The sequence below is a fragment of the Dreissena polymorpha genome, chromosome 1 (genome assembly GCF_020536995.1).
Source record: "Dreissena polymorpha isolate Duluth1 chromosome 1, UMN_Dpol_1.0, whole genome shotgun sequence".
Lineage (NCBI taxonomy): Eukaryota > Metazoa > Mollusca > Bivalvia > Myida > Dreissenidae > Dreissena > Dreissena polymorpha.
The window spans coordinates 157,771,286-157,793,358 of NC_068355.1; the positions used below are offsets into that span (position 1 = coordinate 157,771,286).

The following is a 22,073-nucleotide window of genomic DNA, read 5'->3' on the forward strand; positions in this document are numbered from 1 at the left end:
TATATTGTGAAAACGTATTTTTTTTCTAAATGTTGACTTGTTGTTGTTGTTGTTCACCTTGAAGTGCGGAACTTCTTTCAATCTTTGTCAAAATGTCAATCTATTTACAAAAGCTACGGGAGGTTCAGCAACTAGTTAAACACCATGGCGGACTCAAGGCAGCGTTCCTCACACTATACAAGTGTGCTATTTACTTTATTTACTATTTTAAATCTTTAATCATTCTTTTAACGACTGGAGTGGGTAATGTTATATGTTTCCGCGAGTATTTTGGTTTTTATTTTATTTTCATCAAGTCAAGTAATATTTATTTATAAAGTCGGGTATATAAACATATAAACACAAGCTCTGAAGAGCTTTTAAAACCGACTTATAAACTCAACATATACATGATAACACAATAGCACATATAGTATACAAAAAAAAAATTAAAACTGTTTAACATGACAAAATGAGCAATACGTGGCAGCACAACATTGGATAACGAAATCGATTATTTATCAATCCAGTCAGTCAATTAATTATTTAGATAATTAGACAAACAAAACAATCAACAGAGCAAACTGCTAAAATTTAACCTACTCAAGGCAAGCATAGATGCCTGTAGATACAGATTTTGAAACAGCATAGTTATTTTATAGCATTAAAATATAATGAAATAATCTGACTAGAATCATTAATCATGAATATTTACATAGGTTTAGTACAAGAAGGTTAAAATACCAAATTTTAGTGTGTATTCTATAACATGAATATAAAGCATTTGGACACATAGTATTTTATCATCCTCTGGAGAAGGAGGAGGCTAAAATATAAAAAGTTACATACATGCATATCACATTATAGCATAAGTTTGAAAGAACTTTGTTAGAAATAAATTAAAATAAATAAAACAGAATACAGGGGTTATTCAGCACTGTCTGCGCCTCCGGAAAACTGAGGCACTCTCAAAGCAAAAATTATTAAAAAAATCCCAATTTCCAAAAAAAAAATAAAAAAATGAAGTGTCTTATAACTTGTGTGACTAACCAGTGTTTTTTTTGGTCAAAAATATCTGCTTAAAGGTTTTGACTGTTCAGTTCTTATCTCAGAGTGTAACTGTAACTGAAAAACAAAACTGCAGTACCGTTAAACGTTGTGTATAACGCGCATTTATGTATAACGCGCATCTACCTTTTAAGCTAAAAAATCGGGAAAAAAAGTTTTTGAAGCAAAAAAATAGGGGGAAAAATTCCGTACCGCAGGATAACTGAAAATCGTTATATTTACATTGCCGATCTTGCGTGTTCTTTTATTGCTTCAATTATTAATTATTTTAAAGACGATAACGATACAACTAGTTTTGTTTTTTTTAAATCATATTATGCGTAAAAAAAGGTTTGGATTTAAATGAATTATGCATGAAATGCACACTTTCCACGAGGATACCATCATGGTTTTCATCATATGTCTCCGAAGTAACTGTCCACGATTTTATCGTGGAATACACATAACGGATGGATTAGTTATAACTAAGAAACTGACATTATTGATTGGTATTGTCACGTGGTTATTCATGCATGACTAATTCACAACGGCGCGTTTTATTTACAATGCCGATATCATGCGTTCTTTTCAAGTGTCTGTAATTGACAGGAGACTTTAACGACTCAAACTTCTCAACACCATTACAGCATTACGGGCGATAAACAAACAATGGAGCTGTGAAGCCGTTTTGCCGGTTCGCATGTTTTGATAATAGCCCAGCTACACAAAACTTGACAGGTGACGCAAATTGCTCGATAATCACATCCTCAATCTTGACAAGACGTATGAAAATGTGTAAACAAACACAACATCAATTGTATTAACACATTTGAAAAGCAAGAAAAATAATCATAAATATATCTGGAAAGACCTTGCCGACATACTATTGTAAATCGACAAGTGCCCCCAAATAAATTGTGTAACCCTAGTACAGTAGGGTATAATATTGTGGGAAAACAATAACATTTAAATAAAAGTGGCTTCCTTGTTTTGCATTCTCTTCTTCAAATTTATTTGATTTCAAAGCTCTGTACGTACCTGAAAAAGATAGAAAATATTTATGTTAACTTTATAATGTTTGTCCATCTTATTCAGATCGTAAATATAACACTATTATTTACACAGTTACAGTTAAAACACCGGAAAACAGAATGATGCGAATTGCCGCAACTGGGTAACTGACAGGGAAAAAATGTCTTGGCATGGCTGTAGTTGTGCATAACGCGCATCAAGTTTTTAAAATGAAATTTTGGGGTAAAAAAGTGCGCCTTATACACAACTTTTATCGGTACTTGAATAAACGTTGAACATGCCCAATACTGCATCTGTTTATATAAAGAAGACAAAATAACAAATAAAAACAAATTTATTTGTTAAACTACTGAATTATTTAAGCATGATATATTCACAATTTTTCCCAAATGAGCCGTTTCATCAAAGCAAAAATTCCCAAAATGGCCAATGTTGTCGATAAAAAATTCCCAATTTGGTCAGACTCCTTTTCCCAAAATAGGCAGGTAAACCCCTGGAATATAGAACTAAACTTAACACTTGAATATATGGTACTACAGCAAAGGATTGAGCAGAAACATTCTCTACATACATAATGCCAGACATGCATAATAGTCCCGCTGGGGAAAACTAACTAGAGGGAAACTAGACTCATAGATACAAGCAAGCAAAAAGTAGCAAAACTAAAGGCAAAACATATTGATACAGGCACGCAAAATAGTAGCAGACTAAAGGCAAAACATATAGATACAAACAAGCAAATGATAGCAAACTAAAAGCAAAACATATAGATACTGCTAGCAAATAATAGTAGAATACTAAAGACAAAACATATGGATACCAGCAAGCAAATACAGCAACTAATAGCAAGCTAATGAAAAAAAAAGGCACAAGGTAAAATGAACATTACAGAGTACAGGGTAACATAATGCTTTGTAGTATTGTATCTGGCCAGCCAGCATGTCAGCGCTCCCTACCGGGCACACGCAGAACAGTTGCAATCTGGTCCATTCCATTGGTTGATCAGGGACCTGAACTGGTTGTAGGATGAGCACTGTCTGAATATGTCCGGCAGAGAGTTCCACATACTGGCTGCAGAGTAGCGGAAAGAGTTCCTGCCAAACCTTTCGGTTCTAGGTCTTGGAAGTTCCGCACAGTTAGTATACCTAAAATTATATTTAGAGTCTTTAAATTTAACAAGATCATGTAGATAACTGGGTCCTTCTTTGTTTAATATTTTAAAGGTCTCTAGAGCCACACTTCTCATTCTTCTAACTTTAAGAGATAGGAGCCCAGATAAAAGCAATAAATCATGATATGACATTGAATAATCATCATAAATGAAGCGTAATGCTCTTTCCTGCAATTTTTCAATTTTCTTGGTATTAGTTTCCCCTGTAAAATGCCATGTTAATGGGCAATACTTTAGATTTGACATAATAAAAGAATAGTACATAGTAAGCCTTCCAAGTTTGTTCCTACCTATCCTTTTCATGACATTTAATTGCCTGGCAGCTTTCTTGCATATATTTGTTATATGGGTATTGAAATTTAACATAAAATCAAAGGTTACTCCAAGTAGTTTGACTTCCTCATCCCACTTTATATTTACACCATCAAGATTAAATGATATTTGTAGATTGTGTGTCTTTTTCCCAAAAGCAATGGCTTGAAATTTTTCAGGATTGCTTTCATGTGGTTTTCGTTGAACCATTTGATAAGTTTCAAACTGTCATTTTCTAGAGTTTTAACCAAAGTGTCAGGATTTTTACTTTTGAAAGATAAAGTATTGTCATCTGCGTAATTATATAAATAACTTTGATTCACAAATTCAAAAATGTCATTGATAAAGATATTAAAGAAAAGCGGTCCGAGAATGGAGCCCTGGGGTACACCTTTAATAATTGATTCGAAAGTACTAAAGTTATCACCTATTTTAACACATTGTTTTCTGTTTGACAGATAACTATTTACCAAATCAAGAGCAGGGTCAGCTAGACCATAATGTTTACATTTTAATATAAGTAAATTGTGAGGTAAACAGTCGAAGGCCTTCGAGAGGTCCATGAGCACAGCTGCCAGATAGTTATCCTCATCTAGAGCCTGTTTCCAGTCTTCTGCAATTTTGAGAAGTGTTGTATTGCACCCTTGGCCTGGTCTAAAGGCACTTAACATAGGGTTAAAGATATTTTCTAGATGATCCAGCAGCTGTGTGTACATGGCTCTCTCAAAGATCTTTGACGTTATAGGGAGTAAACTAACAGGGCGATAATTTCCCTTATCTAGAGTACTATTTTTCTTATGTATTGGGACTCCTGAGCTATTTTCATACACTCTGGAAAAACACATTCACTGAATGACCTATCTCTTTTTGGTCTGTAATAAGTTTTTCATTTTCTAATAAGACTGTGTTTTTTCATCTTTTAATTCCCATTAACTTAGTCCTGTGGAGCATCGACGCTATTTAGCCATAAAAAGTCCTGGGTAGAATCATTAAACATGATTAAACATGCTTTTACTATACTCATTCTTAACAGATTTAATTTCACAATTTAAACAGGTTGGCGTCTCGTTTTTTTCACAATTTTTAGAAGATTACAACTATTTTTTCACAATTATGATTTTTTTTACAAAGTCATGGTGCTAGGGCCGTTACACAAAATCAGGAAAAAAACCTGAGCAAGTCAGGAAATAGAAATTTGGTAATGGTATGGTTTTCCTGTACCAACTTAGTATACATGTACAGGACAAATGTTATGGAGCTACAGTTTTGATTTGTTCTTGGATTTTGGTGACTTCAATTTAACAGCCAGATTACAAACATAAAATGTGCAACAAGTTTTTATTGCTTATTTTAGGACAGATGGTTTGAAAATGGGTGAACACAAAGGGACAGATCAGTTTGGAAATAGATACTATGAAAATAAAAAGTTTTTTATAGGTAAGTTCATTATTTCACGAATTCTTAGACACATTTGAGTGTAATAGATCTATATTTGCAATTCTTTTACATACTAGATTTATATACTAAATACAAACAGTTACTGTTTCTGTTTTCATGAGCTGTAACAGTAGATTTGTATTTAATTCAGTCTTAATCTTACTCAATATCATTCTGTCCTTGTTCCAGGTCGCAGTAGATGGGTTGAGTTCACAGATGGTGTTGGAGTTGACTATGATGCAAGCATGATCCCCCCTGAATGGTGCAGTATGCTTACATAAGAGCGGGTCTCTTGGAAAACTGAGCTTAATTCATGTGTGGAATCTGTCGTCCCAGTTTAGCCTGTGCAGTCAATGCAATCTAATCAGGGACGACTTTTGACAAAAAAACTGGTTTTTGTTTAAGAAAAGACGTCCTTTAAACACAATACTCAATAAAAGTAGAAACTTTTAGATTAGACTGTGATAACTGCACAGGCTGATCTGAGACATTACTTTACGCGCATGCATTAAGCACTGTTTAACCAGAGTTAATCTTAATTGGAAAATGAAGAAAGAAAATGATGCATTAAAAAAAGTATGGGACAAATCATGATGAATAGTTTTTAGCTCGGCTGTTTTCGGAGAAAACCCAAGGTATTGTCATAGCCAGCTCGTCGTGTCCGTCGTCGTGTCTGCCGTCCACGTCATGCTAAAACCTTAACATTTTGTCAAGGTTTTGAACATTGGCTCATTAATCAAAGTGCTTCAACCTACAACTTTGAAACTTCATATATAGGTGCACCTTGATGAGTTATACATGCCACACCCATTTTTTGGTCACTAGGTCAAAGGTCAAGGTCACTGTGACCTTTAAAAAAATAAATATCTGACAATCTTTCATTTATTAAAAACTGCACCGCAGCCGAGCGTGGCAACCATTATGCAGTGCTCTTGTTTAAGCCCAAAACTGTTATTGTAATTACTCTAAGTTTTTGGACAAATGCCAAAATAATGGGATAAAAAGAATACAGGGTACCTGTACATAATGAAGACAAGTAAGTTTATTTGCTCAGTACAAAAAACTAAACCAATCTTCAGGGCTTATGATTTAGGTTTCTAAGCTTATTCAAAGAAACTTCTCATACTCTACACTAACATAGTATCCACTACGCAACTTCATATAGCTGTTTTAATCATGCCCTTAGGGTAAAATTAGCCCTGCTTGTGGGGTGCAGTGCTTTATTAACCAGATTTGCAATGGAGGTTATTATATTGAGGTATGGCTGACAGGTGGTGTCAAACAGGTGGGTTCAAGTCAATCATTTTAGTCTCCACTGACCAATCTTGATAATAGTATGCATATAGTAAAATTGTATGGAGAGCTTGTTATCCCCACGCTATTTGAAAAGGGTGGGGATATTGTGGTTATCTCCGCCCTCCGTCTGTCTGTCCATCCTGGCCACTATCTCCTCCTACACTATAAGCACTGGAACCTTGAAACTTACACACATGGTAGCTATGAGCATATGTGTGACCCTGCACTATTCGGAATTTTGATCTGACCCCTGGGTCAAAAGTTATGGGAGAGTGGGTGGGGCCAGGTCAGAGATTTTCGCTTATTTTTATGTCCCCGGTATGTCGCATTGGCCATAACTTTTGCAATATTGAAGATAGCAACTTGATATTTGGCATGCATGTGTATCTCATAGAGCTGCACATTTTGAGTGGCTAAAGGTTAAGGTCAATGTCATCCTTCAAGGTAAAAGGTAAAAAAAACGAATCCAAGGGAAGTAATAAGCTTTAAAGGGAGATAAGTAAATAACCTGCCAAATGATATAAAAAAAAAAAAAATCAAAGCGGTGCATAGAGTTACACAGTAGTGGCGCAGAGATGTATTTAGTATTCAATTGTTTGTGTTAACTCATCTGTGAAATGGTTTAGCTCATCCATCTAATGTTTATACAAGGGATTATAAAATATTGGTGCAAAGGAACGCCTGTATATGAGAGAAGAGATAGAATGCAGTCAAGCATAAAAAGCATAAGAAACTGATGGAAAAGAGCCTCAAGAATCTATAACAGGGCTGAAACTTTCATTTTGTGCAATTACAATTTTAGACTCATTACTGAAAATCTGTCAAAATGTTCAAGTGGGGAAAAATGTGAGAAACAATTTAAAGCAAGATGGACTTTGAACAGGCACATCAAAAACAGACATGAAATTCAACATATTCATTGTTGTGTACAAGATTGGGATAGAAAATTTCTGAGACACTACTATTTAGTCAACCATTTAACCTCAAAACATAACTTTTCAAAAACAGAAGCAAGAAGATTGGCTATAAGAGAGCATGTTCAGCCATCTCATAAGTCATTCCAATTAGGATGACATGTACAAAATTGACTACAGTGAAGTTATTTCATTATTAGATTTGTTAGGAGAGCAGGATGAGGAGGAGAAATTAGGGTATAGATTTTCACTCATTTTTTAGGTTATTTTACATTAACTTCTTCAATTCTACACCGAATTACTTCAAATTTATACTGAACATCTCTTATGACAATACGGTCAATCTCAACTATGCATGGCCCCATTACCAAACCTTGGGCGCCCCTGAGTCAAACATGCGGCGTGGGGATACGCGTCGGCCTCTGCCACACCATTTCTATTTTGTGATTGTATTTGGGGCATGTAGGGTCGAGGCCACAGTTCCTAATAAAGAAAAACAGTTTCTGTTTCATGACTTGACTTTGGATTGAGATATTGTACTGCAATTGTGATTGTAGGTCTTCTTCTTTGGATGAAGTACAAACACTTTCCAGTATATACTGATAGATGTAGTTTACATAAAGGCCTAGGATGGGATTGATTAGGGGCCAGTGGGTCAAGGTCACTGTTATTTAAATTAGAGCAACATATAACAGGTTGCTTTTAGTTATTAACTTAAGTTTGTATTGATCAATCTTGATGAAGCTTAGGATATAGCAAGCTTGCTTAAATTCTAGTTTGGGATTTTTTATGAGGAATGTAGGGTAAAGGTCAAGGTCACTTTCCCTAAATATAGAAAATTGGTTTCCTGTGTATTACTTGAGTGGAGGTATTGCATTCAAATTTTGGTATGGTTACTAATATACAGACCACACATGAGACTTAATTGGAGTCCAGTCGTATTTAAGTCAAAGTCACTGTTTCTAAAAGTAAAAAAAAGATTTCCTCATAATTACTTTGCTTTGGTAAATAACAGGTATACCTTATCTTGTGATTCAATTTTTGACTTGTGGATCAGTTTGCAAAAACTTTCCTCTCAGCATTTTTTTAATAGGGGTATTATTTTTAAATTGTGTGTGTTGGTAGCTTACATGCAGACCTTATTTAGGATTGCTTAATTTTAATTAGATAATTTACTAAAATGAAAACCTGGTTTTGTGTTGTTGGCCATTTGTTTTTAATTCAAAAGATATAGCAAAATAACCTTATCATCTAAAACAAAAAGATTCCAATCATATCCCTGTTTATGAAACGGGCCCAACCCCATCACACAGGTGAGCAATCTATGGTCGTCTGGGCCCAACCCCATCACACAGGTGAGCAATCTATGGTCGTCTGGGCCCAACCCCATCACACAGGTGAGCAATCTATGGGCGTCTGGGCCCTCTTGGTAATAATCTTAATCTTTGTTTAAAATGTGTGGCTTTGAAATGAAACACAATTTATTGTGCAACAGGTATTTTTTTCTCAGTAAGTTAAGTTGGGCCTATGAGACAAATTTGTAGGTTAAAAGATCTTTAATGAGTGTGAAGGCGTGTGTTTCTCTGCTGCAGGCGGTCTTGGCTCCAATATTCCAGGGATGAGACACCTGTTGATAAGACTGTTGCCCCTAAGAAGTGGCATGGGCCCCATATAGACAACCGATCCGGAATGGCTGACCAGTACGTCCCTTACAGCACAACTCGACCCAAAATACAGGCCTGGACACCGCCTAGGCAGTGACATTGGGGCTTGGATGACAGATAAACCCTTTCCCACTTAGATACATATTTTCACGCATTTGTAGTCCCTTAGCAAGTTATATTAAATTTAAGACTTTTTTTTACTAGATTCAAGTTTTTAAAGCTTCATTTCCAAACCTTAGATACTGATGAGCAGCAAACAGCATTAAACCTGAACAGACTGCGAGTTACTTCTAAGTGGGAAAGGATTAAGATTGCTTTTGATTTGAAGATTGACTTTGGAAGAGTTTCAATTATTATTTTTATTTAGATGTTAATTAAGCCTTAACAGGGATTGCTTTCAAAAGTCATATATGCGTGGGTTTGCATTTGGTAATTTCATTTGTAACAGAAACGGTTTTGACTAAAAACAATTCATGCAACAATAATATTTGTATGAAATGCAGGTCTGTAAATAAATGTGTTTATTGTTTCTGGTCTAATTAATTTCTGAACTTTATCTGGTTTTGATTATTGATTCTGCTATATATTGGTTTCCTGATGTCAGCCTGTAATTGGATCACTTATTTCTGCTCCTAGACTCAAATAGTTTTCATCCAAACTTTACCAGGAATGACAACGCTTATAGGCATAATAAGTAGTAGTATGTTTATCAAGTTACAAGATCTTTTATATAACCTCAATAATTTTTCAGTTTTCATATTCCCTCAAGTGAGATATTTGGGAGTCATCATGTTAGTTGGTGTGTCTGTTTGCATCATTTGTCTTTAAGAAGACAATTGGTTTAGTTACACGCTTCTTATGCAGCATATACCAAAGGCTTTGAAATTCTCAGCGCTTTTCTTCAATAACATTCATTTCAGTCTCTGCATGTAATGATGTATTTTATATATCAGCTGAGCTCTGTAAAAATCGGATTTTATGCATGTGCGTAAAGTGTCATCGCAGATTAGCCTGTGCAGTCCCCACAGGCTTATCAGGGACGACACTTTCCCCCTAAACTAGATTTTCTAAGAAGAGACTTTCTTTGAACGAAAAGTATCATAAAAGCAGAAAGCGTTGTCCCTGATAAGCCTGTGTGGACTGCACAGGCTAATCTGGGACGACACTTTACACACATGCTGTTCCCCCTTTTTACAGAGTGAGGCTCATATAAAAACTGGGCTTAAAGGAATAAGAACAAACTATGTTGACTGTGACCTTGTCCTTACAACAACAACATGATAAATGCTTGGGACACATAGTATTCATGTGGTGATAATTTGTGCTTTTTATTCCAAAATCCCATCATTCACAACAATGTGTTAGGCTGGAAGCAAATGTTTTTTCAGGATACCCATATGAGGAGTATGCACATACTCCAAGCATTAACTGTAACTTGTAGGCGAGCAAAATGAGATTTTGTGGGAAAGATGTTGTCTTCATGTAAATATAACACACATACGCCCATGGGTAGAACTATTATGTCCTGGCAGTTCATGGTGGTGGCATAGTCAACTGGTTGCCATCTTGGGTTTAATTTGGCCGACATGTGGCCTTTTGTTGATCATTTTACTTCATTTTCATCAAACTAACTGGTTCATTTAGATGAGGAATGCTTCAATGTCTTTTTTTTTTAAAGAAAGACATCTTGGATAAAATACTTTCAAATGTCGACATACATAGAAGGATTTTGCAACAACTTGACACAAATGTTATCCTATACTTTCTGTTGCGAATGCAAGAACAAGATGGCTGCCGTTTAAGACATTCTTTGGACATCAGAGTTTAAAATACAATACTTAATGTTTGACAGCACATCTGTATCAAAGTTTTTGTTTGTGGGTTTCATTACCTTCAGTGATAACTCTTAATTCTTTTTGAATTACTTTAATATGTTATGTCGTAATGTTAATTGTCCTTTGGAACCATGTCTTTTCTATTTGTCTCAGAAGTTTTCAAAACAAGAGGGCCAAGATGGCCCTAGTTCGCTCACCTGAGAGGAGTCGGTTCATTCAATCTTTACCAAATGTCAAACTTTACCTAGAAATTGTCCAGACAAACATCCTGGTCAAGTTTCATCATTATTGAACCAAAACTCTGGCGTATCTTTCAGCAACTTTGATAAAGAATGCTTGAGAAATGTGAATGCTAGTGTTTACAAACCAAATGTGGACGGACGGACGGCTGACAAAGACCAATCCTAAAACCTCACTTGAGCAATCCGGTGAGCTAAAAAGTGTGTTTCACTGATCTGAGCCATTTTCCAACTTGTTCGAGAAATCAATAAAACCAATGTATTGACTAAGTTTCACGATGATTAGGCAAAAAATGTGACTTCTAAAGTGTTCAATCACAAGGTTTCCCTCGAGTAACATAAGGAAAACTACCCCCTGGCGGCCATGTTTTTGTACCGATCGGGATCATTTGCAAACTCATCTGAGATACATATAAAACCAATCTTTTCACCAAGTTTCATGATGATTGGGCAAATAATGTGACTTCTAGAAAGTTCACAAGGTTTTTTTTACTATATAAATATAAGAAAACTGCCCCCCCCCCGGCAGCCATGTTATTCAAATGACCGGAACCATTTTCGAACTCAACTCTCGTATCAAAGAAACAATTGTTATGACCAAATTTCAAGAACATTGGGCCAAAGATGTGACTTCTAGAGTGTTCACATATTTTCACTATTTACCAGGGGTGTGATTTTTCTGCGGATTTCGGCGGATCGGGTTGTCCCAGGGGTCACTTCTGAGATTCGTATAAATTCGTTAAAAAAATGAGTGGGGGGAGGGGGACCACGGATTCCGCGGACGTATTTCATAAGCGGCCTGAAATATCCGCGGGCCGCAAAATCTCTCTGCATTTTACACTGGTAGATTCTACCTAAGCATTTTTAAAACGAGCGATATAATTGGCTGTCGTTTCCCAATCTTCCAATTAAAGTCGGTTTCTTAAAATGTGTTTGGTATTTCCAAGCTGATTCGCTCGATTTTCAGGTCACTAGGTAAAAGGTCAAGGTCACAGTGTTTCAACTTAGAAAAATGGTTTCCAGATGATAACTCAAGAAGGCCTATGCCTAGGATCATGAAACTTCATAGGTACATTGATCATGACTTGCAGATGACCCGTATTGACTTTCAGGTCACTAGGTCAAGGTCACGGTTACTTGACACAGTAAAATGGTTTTTGGATGATAACTCAAGAAAGCTTACGCCTAGGATCATGAAACAATATAATGGTCAAGTTGATAGAATTTTCTATTAAATCAATCAAAAATAGAATTTATCATGTAGATGTTTTGAACATCTTATAACTTTGTATTCCATCTGACATGTGTGCATTATAATCATTGCATCTTTTTTTAAGATGTTTGTGGTTTAATTTTTTTGTTTGTTTTGGTAATTAAACACAAAGCACTAAATTGACAATTTCCAGACAGACTAACAGTGGGCTGACCTTGAAACGATGCAAGATGGAATGTAATTCATTTGTTTGTTTTGTAATTTTAAATCTTAACATGTATACTATGAAAACACTATGCAATTATTATTGTGTTATCAGACTAGGACACTACAGTTCATATGTGCTCTAAAATCTACAAGTACACAAGAACAAACACACACAACTCAATTTGATATTAACCCATTGATGCCTAACATTGATTATGAGAGAGAGGAGAGAATGTGTCATGCTGAAGGATACACACATTGATTGTTTATGAAGTTAATGTATGGGATCAGGAATAACATTTTGCTGTAATTTGTTGGTGTGTGAGCTCTGGTCAACAGGCTGTGTTTAAAGAAGACATTAACAACGGATATATGCTACTGCTGATAAAGGGCTCTAAAATATACAGCTACATGTACCAAATTTAGTTTTGGAATGTAAATTGCTAACTGTTGGCTACATTGATCATGACTCACCAATGACCCCTATTGATCTTCTCGTCACTAGGTCAAAGGTGACAGTCACAGTGATTGAAAATACAAAAATTGGTTTTCAAATGATAACTCAAAAACACTTTCACCAAGGATAAAGACTTCATAGCTACATTGATCATGATTATAAAAATACCCCTTTTGAATTTCAAATCACTACATCAAAGATCAACATCACAGTGACTCAAAACAATAAAATTGTTTCTTGATATTTACTGACAATGCTTACGCCTAGATTCATGATCTTTATAGTTACATTGATCATGATTGGCAGATGACCAACATAACGTTCAAGTCACTTGGTTAAACGTATTAATAACAATGACTCAACACTGTAAAATGGTTACAAACAGCCCAATACATTTGGTAAAAATTCAATGAACACACTCTTCTCAGGTAAGCGAACTAGGGCCATCTTGGCCCTCTTGTTGTCCGTAGCATAACTCTAAATCTACTGAAGGGATTTACTTGAAACTTGGAGAAGTGCAGTGACCAAGAACCACAACTCTATCTACCTTAGTTTTTGAATTATCTCACCTTTTATATAATTTTAAAGTAAATTTTTGTCCGGAGCATAACTCTAAATCTACTGAGGGGATTTACAAATGTACTTGAAACTTGAAATCTAAACAGAAGGCAAGTAGGAAAAGTGCAGTGACTAAGAACCATAACTCTATCTACCTTAGTTTTTGAATTATCTCCCCTTTTATATAACTTTAAAGTAAATTTTGTCCGGAGCATAACTCTAAATCTACCAAAGGGATTTACTTGAAACTTAAAATATAAACATATGGCAACTAGGAGAAGTGCAGTGACCAAGAACCATAACTCTATCTACCTTAGTTTTTTAATTATCTCCCATTTTATATATTTTTAAAGTAAATTTTTGTCCGGAGCATAACTCTAAATCTACTGAAGGGATTTACTTGAAACTTAAAATATAAACATATGGCAACTAGGAGAAGTGCAGTGACCAAGAACCATAACTCTATCTACCTTAGTTTTTTAATTATCTCCCCTTTTATATAATTTTAAAGTAAATTTTTGTCCGGAGCATAACTCTAAATCTACTGAAGGGATTTACTTGAAACTTAAACAGATGGCAAGTAGAAGAAGTGCAGTGACTAAGAACCATAACTCTATCTACCTTAGTGTTTGAATTATATCCCTTTATTTAATTTCAAAGTAAATTTTTGTCCGGAGCATAATGAATTATCTCCCTTTATTTGTTTTTACAAATATTCTACTCTCTAAAACAAATGTTGTCATACAAGCAAACACATTTCGGCGGGGATTTGGCACTACTGTGACAAGCTCTTGTCTTGCTTTATAATTGAAGGGTCAAAACAGCATCTGGCAAGTTCAGTAAGGGATTATAAAAACATTTTCATTATGCTAGGTGGATAGAAAATGAAATGAGTTGTTTTCCTCATGTTTCTTTGAGTAACAGGCTATAAATCCTTTGTGGAATAGGCTATATATCATTTATTTTTTAATTGGGCTACAAATCTTTTTTTAGCTCACCTGAGCACAACGTGCTCATGGTGAGCTTTTGGGATCGCCTTTTGTCCGTCTTCCGTCATGCGTCGTCAACATTTTGCCTTGTGAACACTCCAGAGGCCACATTTATTATCCGATCTTCATGAAACTTGGTCAGAACATTTGTCCCATTGATACCTCGACTGTGTTCGAAACTGGGTCAAAAACTAGGTCACTGGGTCAAAAAAAAGAAAAACCTTGTGAACACTGTAGAAGTCACATTTGATGCCCAATCTTCATGTAACTTTGTCAAAATGTTTGTCTAAATGATATGTAGGTCAAGTTCAAAAATGGTTCCGGTCCATTGAAAAACATTGCTGTCAGGGGGCGGGGCACTATTCCTTATATGGCTATAGAGAAACCTTGTGAACACTTTAGAAGTCACAATTTTTGCCCAATCATCATGAAACTTGGTCAAAACATTGGTTTCATTGATATCTCGGACAAGTTCGAAAATGGTCCATTTCGGTGAAAAAACATGGCCGCCAGGGGGCGGGGCAGTTTTCTCTATATGTATATAGTGAAAACATGTGAACAGTCTAATGTTAAAGAAAGATAACCTGTACATGTACATACTTTCTTTCACGGTAGTTAACTCCCTTGTTAAAACCAAGCAACCGGCATCATTTTTGAACTCGTCCAAGATATTATTGGGATGAATCTTCTGACCAAGTTTCATGAAGATCGGACAAAAAATGTGGCCTCTAGAGTGTTAACAAGATTTTACTATAGCCATATATATCGTAACCATTTTCGAACTCATCCAAGATATCCTTGAGAGCAATCTTCTGACCAAATTTCATGAAGATTGGACAATAAATGTGGCCTCTAGAGTGTTAACAAGGTTTTACTAAAGTCATATTCAGCCATAAAAGGAAACATGCCCCGCCCCTTGGCAACCATGTTTTTCAAACAAATGTAACCATTTTCGAACTCATCCAAGATATCATTGAGACCAATCTTCTGACCAAATTTCATGAAGATTGGACAATAAATGTGGCCTCTAGAGTGTTAACAAGGTTATACTAAAGCAGTATAAAGCCATATAAGGAAAAATGCCCCGCCCCTGGTGGCCATGTTTTTAAAGCAACAAAAAACCATTTTTGAACTCATCCAAGATATCATTGGGACAAATCTTCAGCCCAAGTTTCATGATGATCGAAAATAAATGTGACCTCTAGAGTGTTAACAAGGTCATTTTCAATATAATTTGAAATAAGAGTTAAGAAGAACATGTCTCGAAAAATGCGAAATATGCCAGACATTTAATTCTGAAATCAAAAATGTCTGTAAAGTCGAATTTGCCAGAATGTATATCATGCATGTACGATGTGAATCTTAATTTAGTTTAATGGTTGTTTTTAAATTCCTGCAGCAATGTCTATTCATACGACACACAAACACTAACTGCGATCCTAAAAAAAAGACTAATTCTTCGATTATTGTAGGAAAATATGGACGAAATATCTTCGTCACCATCGGCTCGGGGCGCTAATTTGTTTTTGCTGCATTTTATGAAATTCGTCTTTAATGTCTTGCCTATTTTGTGTTATTGTAATATGTATTTATCCATATATTACAATTAAATCATATAAAAATCGTATAGTCTCGCTTTAATTGTTTGACAAAAGAATGCCATATTGTAGAGAATCATCAAACAATAAAAAACATATTCAAAAGTTTGCAGAATGTAAAACTATCATTTATAATGAATTCCACTTAATCTGCTTGTGCGTAAAATTTTTTTTTTAAAAAGGGAGACAAATCTGTCAATTCAACATAATTTTTCAAAAGCCATTTTGCAGTTACTTCCCTTGACATGCTAAACTAGAGTGTTCACAAGCTGCTTTGCTATATAAATATAAGGAAAATGACCCCCCCCCCAGCAGCCATGTTTTTTGCCGATCCAAACCATTTTCGAACTCAACAGTCATATCCAGAAAACATATGTTCTGACCAAATTTCATGAACATTGGACCAAAAATGTGACTTCTACAGGGTTCACATGTTTTCACTATATAAATATAGAGAAAACTGCCTTGCCCCCTGGCGGCCATGTTTTTTCACAAGGTTATAGCCATATAAGGAATACTGCCCTGCCCCTTGGCGGCCATGTTTTTCAACGGACCAGAACCATTTTTGAACTCAACCAACATATCATTTAGACAAACACTTTGACAAAGTTACATGAAGATTGGGCATCAAATGTGACTTCTACAGTGTTCACAAGGTTTTCCTTTTTTTTTGACCTAGTGACCTAGTTTTTGATCCAGCATGACCCAGTTTCGAACTCAGTCGAGGTGTCAATGGGACAAATGTTCTGACCAAGTTTCATGAAGATCAGACAATAAATGTGGCCTCTAGTGTTCACAAAGCAAAATGTTGACGCACGACAGATGACGGACAAAAGGCGATCACAACAGCTCACCATGAGCACGTTGTGCTCAGGTGAGCTAAAAACTAAGGTTGATAGAGTTATGGTTCTTGGTCACTGCACTTCTCCTAGTTGCGATCTGTTTATATTCTAAGTTTAAAGTAAATCCATTGAATAGATTTGGAGTTATGCTCCTGACAAAGTTTCAGCCGGACGGACAGACAGGCGGACAGGACCAATTACTATATCCCCTCTGAAAAAATATTTGGCTGGGATAATAACACAAAGTAACATGTAAATGTTTCAAATGATTTTATTATTCCTCCTTTAAGATGTCATGCAAGAAAAACAGTGATAGAATCAGCAAAGCAGTAACAATAATACTTAAAAATACATTGCATTTAAAATACATTATTGTTATAATTTCTTCAACAAACTTTAACAAAAACAGCTAGTTAAGAATTAAAATCAAAATAAATAATCCATTTTTTCAAAGAATTGATTTTATATATAAACAAGAGCACCGCATAACAGGTGCCACGCTCGGCTGCGAAAGCTTGTCAGAATGTTTTTTTAGGTCACAGTGACCTTGACCTTTGACCTAGTGACAATAAGAGATGTGTTTGTCAGAAACACAATGCCCCTACTGCGCCGCATTGAAATAAAATTTCTATTTATCATTTGGCAGGTAGAGAAATCATCTCCCTTTAAAGGTTTTTACTTTCCTTGATTTTTGTCTTGCTAAAAAAATGAAGAACTATGAAATGAATTTCATTAAACATTAAACTAATTAAAAATCAAATACTAACACAAACGGTTTTCTTTTCTTAATTTGTTTAGATGGAATGAAAACCTTGAAATTTCTGTTATATGCTAACACCAGCCAAAATGATTGCTAAACATTCGAAAATAGTGAAAGTTTGATACATATTGTGAAAAGGTGACTAAATCAAATGTATTATACAATTTACAACAAAAAAGGCATGATTAACCAAAAAGCGATACAGATTTAGCACATGACAACAAATGATTTTGTTCGTGTAACAAGTTGTAAGGATCTTTGATCCAACAAATGAATAACTGTACATATATACAATCTGAAAATATTATTTGAGAACCTCTTAATGGCTCTAAATATCTAAAATAATGACAACCGATTGCAAATTGTAAGCAAATGTTGCAAACTGTACATAGCAAACATATCTCTACAAATGAAAGCAAAACAGCAAGAAAGGTTTGTTTAACATGTATGACTCCCAACTTGCAGCACTCCTCCCAATGCCCTAAGATCTCATACTTCGAAAATCTGAACCCTTTATTTTGATACCTTTTTTACACATTTGTAGTCCCTTAGAAAGTTATATTTAATTTAACAACTTTCGTACTAGATTCAAGTTTTTAAGGCTTCATTTCCAACCCTTTGATACTAATAAGCAGCAAACAGCTTAAAACCTGAACAGACTGCAAGTTAATGGCAGGCTGTTTTGGTTTTTATTTTGATGAAAATAGCCATTTTCATTTAGCTTCTAAGTGGGAAAGGGTTAAGGGGCAGCCTTCTTCAAGACTAACGAGCATACATATTAATATGATCCTAACCCTTCTCTAGATATTCTTACCTAGACCTTTAACCTCAAAATCAATATACATGTACACCATTATTTCATCCCATATAACCAGCATAAGAATTGAGATAATAGGAGGTCAAAGCATTTTCTAGATCATATCATTTAAAAAAGCACTTTCTAGATAAAGCTCAAGTTATCTTGACCTGCTGAAACAAATTTCCTGCTAAAAGACTCAGTGACATTGACGTCTGATAAATAGTGACCTAAAAAATAATAGGCATACACCAAAGCATTCTCAGCAAATTCTTGCAACAGGCACCTGTGACAGTGACCTAATGACCTCAATATCTACGGACTTGTTCTTTTCCTCACAAGTTACCATCATACAAATTTGCATGGCTGTAGGTCAAAGCGTTCTCTAGATATTACAAGGAAAGGAAAGGTCTAATGACCGACCATCAGACAAATGCAAAGCAATATTCCTTCAATTCTTTGGAGGGGGGCATAATGAAACCCAAATCAAAAATATAAAGCAATTGTTTGACTTGTTACACAAGTTTGGTCATGTTTGAAAGCAATGATATTCATAACAAGCTAAGAAATATTAACAACATACAAATTCATACATCATGAGAAATATTGTTTATACAAAACACCCACAACAATTTGTACCTGAAGTCCCCTTCCCTGTCTCTAGCACTCCATACATGTACATTTATAATGTAATGAGATAAAATCCTGATCTGATACATAGTAAATGACAGATTTCTTCTTACATAGTCATCCAATTTCTCAGTAAATGCACACATCATATTTTTCTTTATTGAAGAATTGTTTTGGAAAAACTGGGCTTAATGTATGTGCTTACATGTAGGTGGTGGCATTAAAATGTTACAACTGTTTGATTTATAGAACATGAAGAATAAGAAGTTTGAGAATATGAAGAAAAACGGATCTGTATTGAATTGATTTTTCAGGAAGTTTGCTCACAGAACAAAGTTTCCTACATTTCACTATTAAAGCACATTGTTAAACACATGTCAAATATCAATACAGCTCGATCAAATTTTTGCACTATGTAGCAAAATTGAAGAAAAGGAATTGAATCATGAACACGAAATTGTGTGGAGAACAAAATGATGATCTTTGAACTTAAGCTAGCAACAAATAAATCATTCCTATTGAACAAGAGAAAAACATCAGGAGAAGTACATTCTCGAGGTATTCCTCTAATAAAACAAGACACATGGAGAACGTGTAGTTGAATCAGTCTTGGGGAAAACAGGGCTACATTCAAGTGCCTAGTGTCATCCAACATAAGCCTGTGTAATCTACACAGGCTAATGAGGGACAACACTTTCTGCTTCAACTGGGTTTTGCTAAGAAAATACTTTCTTTAAATGAACAAATACCATAACAGCAGAAAGTGTTGTCGCTGATTAGCAAGTGCAGATTACACAGGCTAAATTCCAACCACACTTTACGCACATGCATTGTTTTTGATGCAAGTCCCTTTCTTCACTGTCCCTGCCCCCCCCCCCCCTCTCAAGGGTACAAAAGCTTTATACTTCATCAAGGGCATTCATTAAATCCTTACTTATGCATTTAAACACAAGCATAACAAAAAAATTCTTCCTGCACAAATTTGATTTGATCCCAGGCACTTCTTGTTTTTAAATAAATTGTATGAAAACTTAAAATATACAAATAATGTACAATTAAGAGACGCATTAATTAATTTTTATATGGTCAACATAACCATAATTAAACACACATGTTTTTTAGCAAGATTCTATTCAATTATTGAACCACTAAAACAGTTCAATGCCTAAAAAGGCATACAAAAAAACTATATATTTCAATTTGTCAAATAAACAATAGCAAAGAAAGACAGGAAAGAAGTAATGTTAACAAGGAATATATTTAAATGACAACAGCAGTCACTGTAAGCACAGAACACCCCAAAGTATTTTTTTATTTAAAAAAGGGTGATCTTGACCTTCAAAGTACGAAAAAACTGACAAACTTAACCCTTTACCACTAAGCTACGTATTTTGACGCATTTGTAGTCCCATAGAAAGTAAAATTTAATTAAATACCTTTCTTACTAGATTCAAGTTTTAAATGCTCCATTTCAAAACCATTGATACTAATGAGCAGCAAACAGCATAAAACCTAAACAGACTGCGAGTTACTCGCAGGCTGTTCTGGTTTTATGCTGGTTGCAAAAGCCATTTTCACTTTGCTTCTTACGGGGGAAAGGGTTAATTCATTGATTGAAAAATTTAACATTACATACAACGATAACTCTTCAAAACTTGATTGTTGTTTTTATGTTTGGTAAGATATTACAGTATTTCAGTCATATAACTGTACCAACTCACACTTTTCTAAGGAGATATGAGTTACCAGTACTAGGTGCACATCCTCATATTTCCATGGAGATATGAGTTATCAGTACTAGGTGCACATCCTCATATTTCCATGGAGAAATGAGTTACCAGTACTAGGTGCACATCCTCATATTTCCATGGAGATATGAGTTATCAGTACTAGATGCACATCCTCATATTTCCATGGAGAAATGAGTTACCAGTACTAGGTGCACATCCTCATATTTCCATGGAGATATGAGTTACCAATACTAAATGCACATCCTCATCATTCCAAGGAGATTTGAGAACCAGTACTAGGTGCACATCCTCATCATTCCATGGAGAGATGAGTTACCAATACTAAATGCACATCCTCATATTTCCATGGAGAATGAGTTACAAGTACTAAGTGCACATCCTCATATATCCATGGAGAGATGAGTTACAAGTACTAGGTGCACATCCTCATATTTCCATGGAGATATGAGTTACCAGTACTAAGTGCACATCCTCATATTTCCATGGAGAGATGAGTTACCAGTACTAAGTGCACATCCTCATATTTCCATGGAGATATGAGTTACCAGTACTAAGTGCACATCCTCATATTTCCATGGAGAGATGAGTTACCAGTACTAGGTGCACATCCTCATCATTCCAAGGAGATTTGAGAACCAGTACTAAGTGCACATCCTCATCATTCCATGGAGAGATGAGTTACCAGTACTAAATGCACATCCTCATATTTCCATGGAGAGATGAGTTACAAGTACTAAGTGCACATCCTCATATTTCCATGGAGAGATGAGTTACAAGTACTAAGTGCACATCCTCATATTTCCATGGAGAGATGAGTTACCAGTACTAAGTGCACATCCTCATATTTCCATGGACAGATGAGTTACCAGTACTAGATGCACATCCTCATATTTCCATGGAGAAATGAGTTACAAGTACTAAGTGCACATCCTCATCATTCCAAGGAGAGATGAGTTACCAATACTAAATGCACATCCTCATATTTCCATGGAGAAATGAGTTACAAGTACTAAGTGCACATCCTCATATTTCCATGGAGAGATGAGTTACCAGTACTAAGTGCACATCCTCATATTTCCATGGAGAGATGAGTTACAAGTACTAAGTGCACATCCTCATATTTCCATGGAGAGATGAGTTACCAATACTAAATGCACATCCTCATCATTCCATGGAGAGATGAGTTACCAATACTAAATGCACATCCTCATATTTCCATGGAGAGATGAGTTACCAGTACTAGGTGCACATCCTCATCATTCCAAGGAGAGATGAGTTACAAGTACTAAGTGCACATCCTCATATTTCCATGGAGAAATGAGTTACAAGTACTAAGTGCACATCCT

The 22,073-nt window shown here is 35.4% G+C and overlaps 1 protein-coding gene across 1 annotated transcript; it reads left to right on the forward strand.

Moving 5' to 3' along the window:
* Positions 1-44: 44 nt before the first annotated feature.
* LOC127857798 (probable NADH dehydrogenase [ubiquinone] 1 alpha subcomplex subunit 12) lies at positions 45-9,381 on the forward strand. Its single transcript, XM_052394471.1, has 4 exons — positions 45-181; positions 4,896-4,978; positions 5,168-5,240; positions 8,781-9,381. Exons 1-4 carry the CDS (start codon positions 93-95, stop codon positions 8,947-8,949), a joined length of 414 nt encoding a protein of 137 aa, XP_052250431.1. The 5' UTR covers positions 45-92; the 3' UTR covers positions 8,950-9,381.
* Positions 9,382-22,073: the final 12,692 nt, after the last annotated feature.

Excerpts from the sequence above, each read along its gene's own strand:
- LOC127857798 (XM_052394471.1), top strand. The coding sequence starts at position 93 with ATGTCAATCTATTTACAAAAGCTACGGGAGGTTCAGCAACTAGTTAAA. Across the intron at positions 182-4,895 it reads GCGTTCCTCACACTATACAA|GACAGATGGTTTGAAAATGG; the intron begins GTGTGCTATTTA and ends TGCTTATTTTAG. Across the intron at positions 4,979-5,167 it reads AAATAAAAAGTTTTTTATAG|GTCGCAGTAGATGGGTTGAG; the intron begins GTAAGTTCATTA and ends TCCTTGTTCCAG.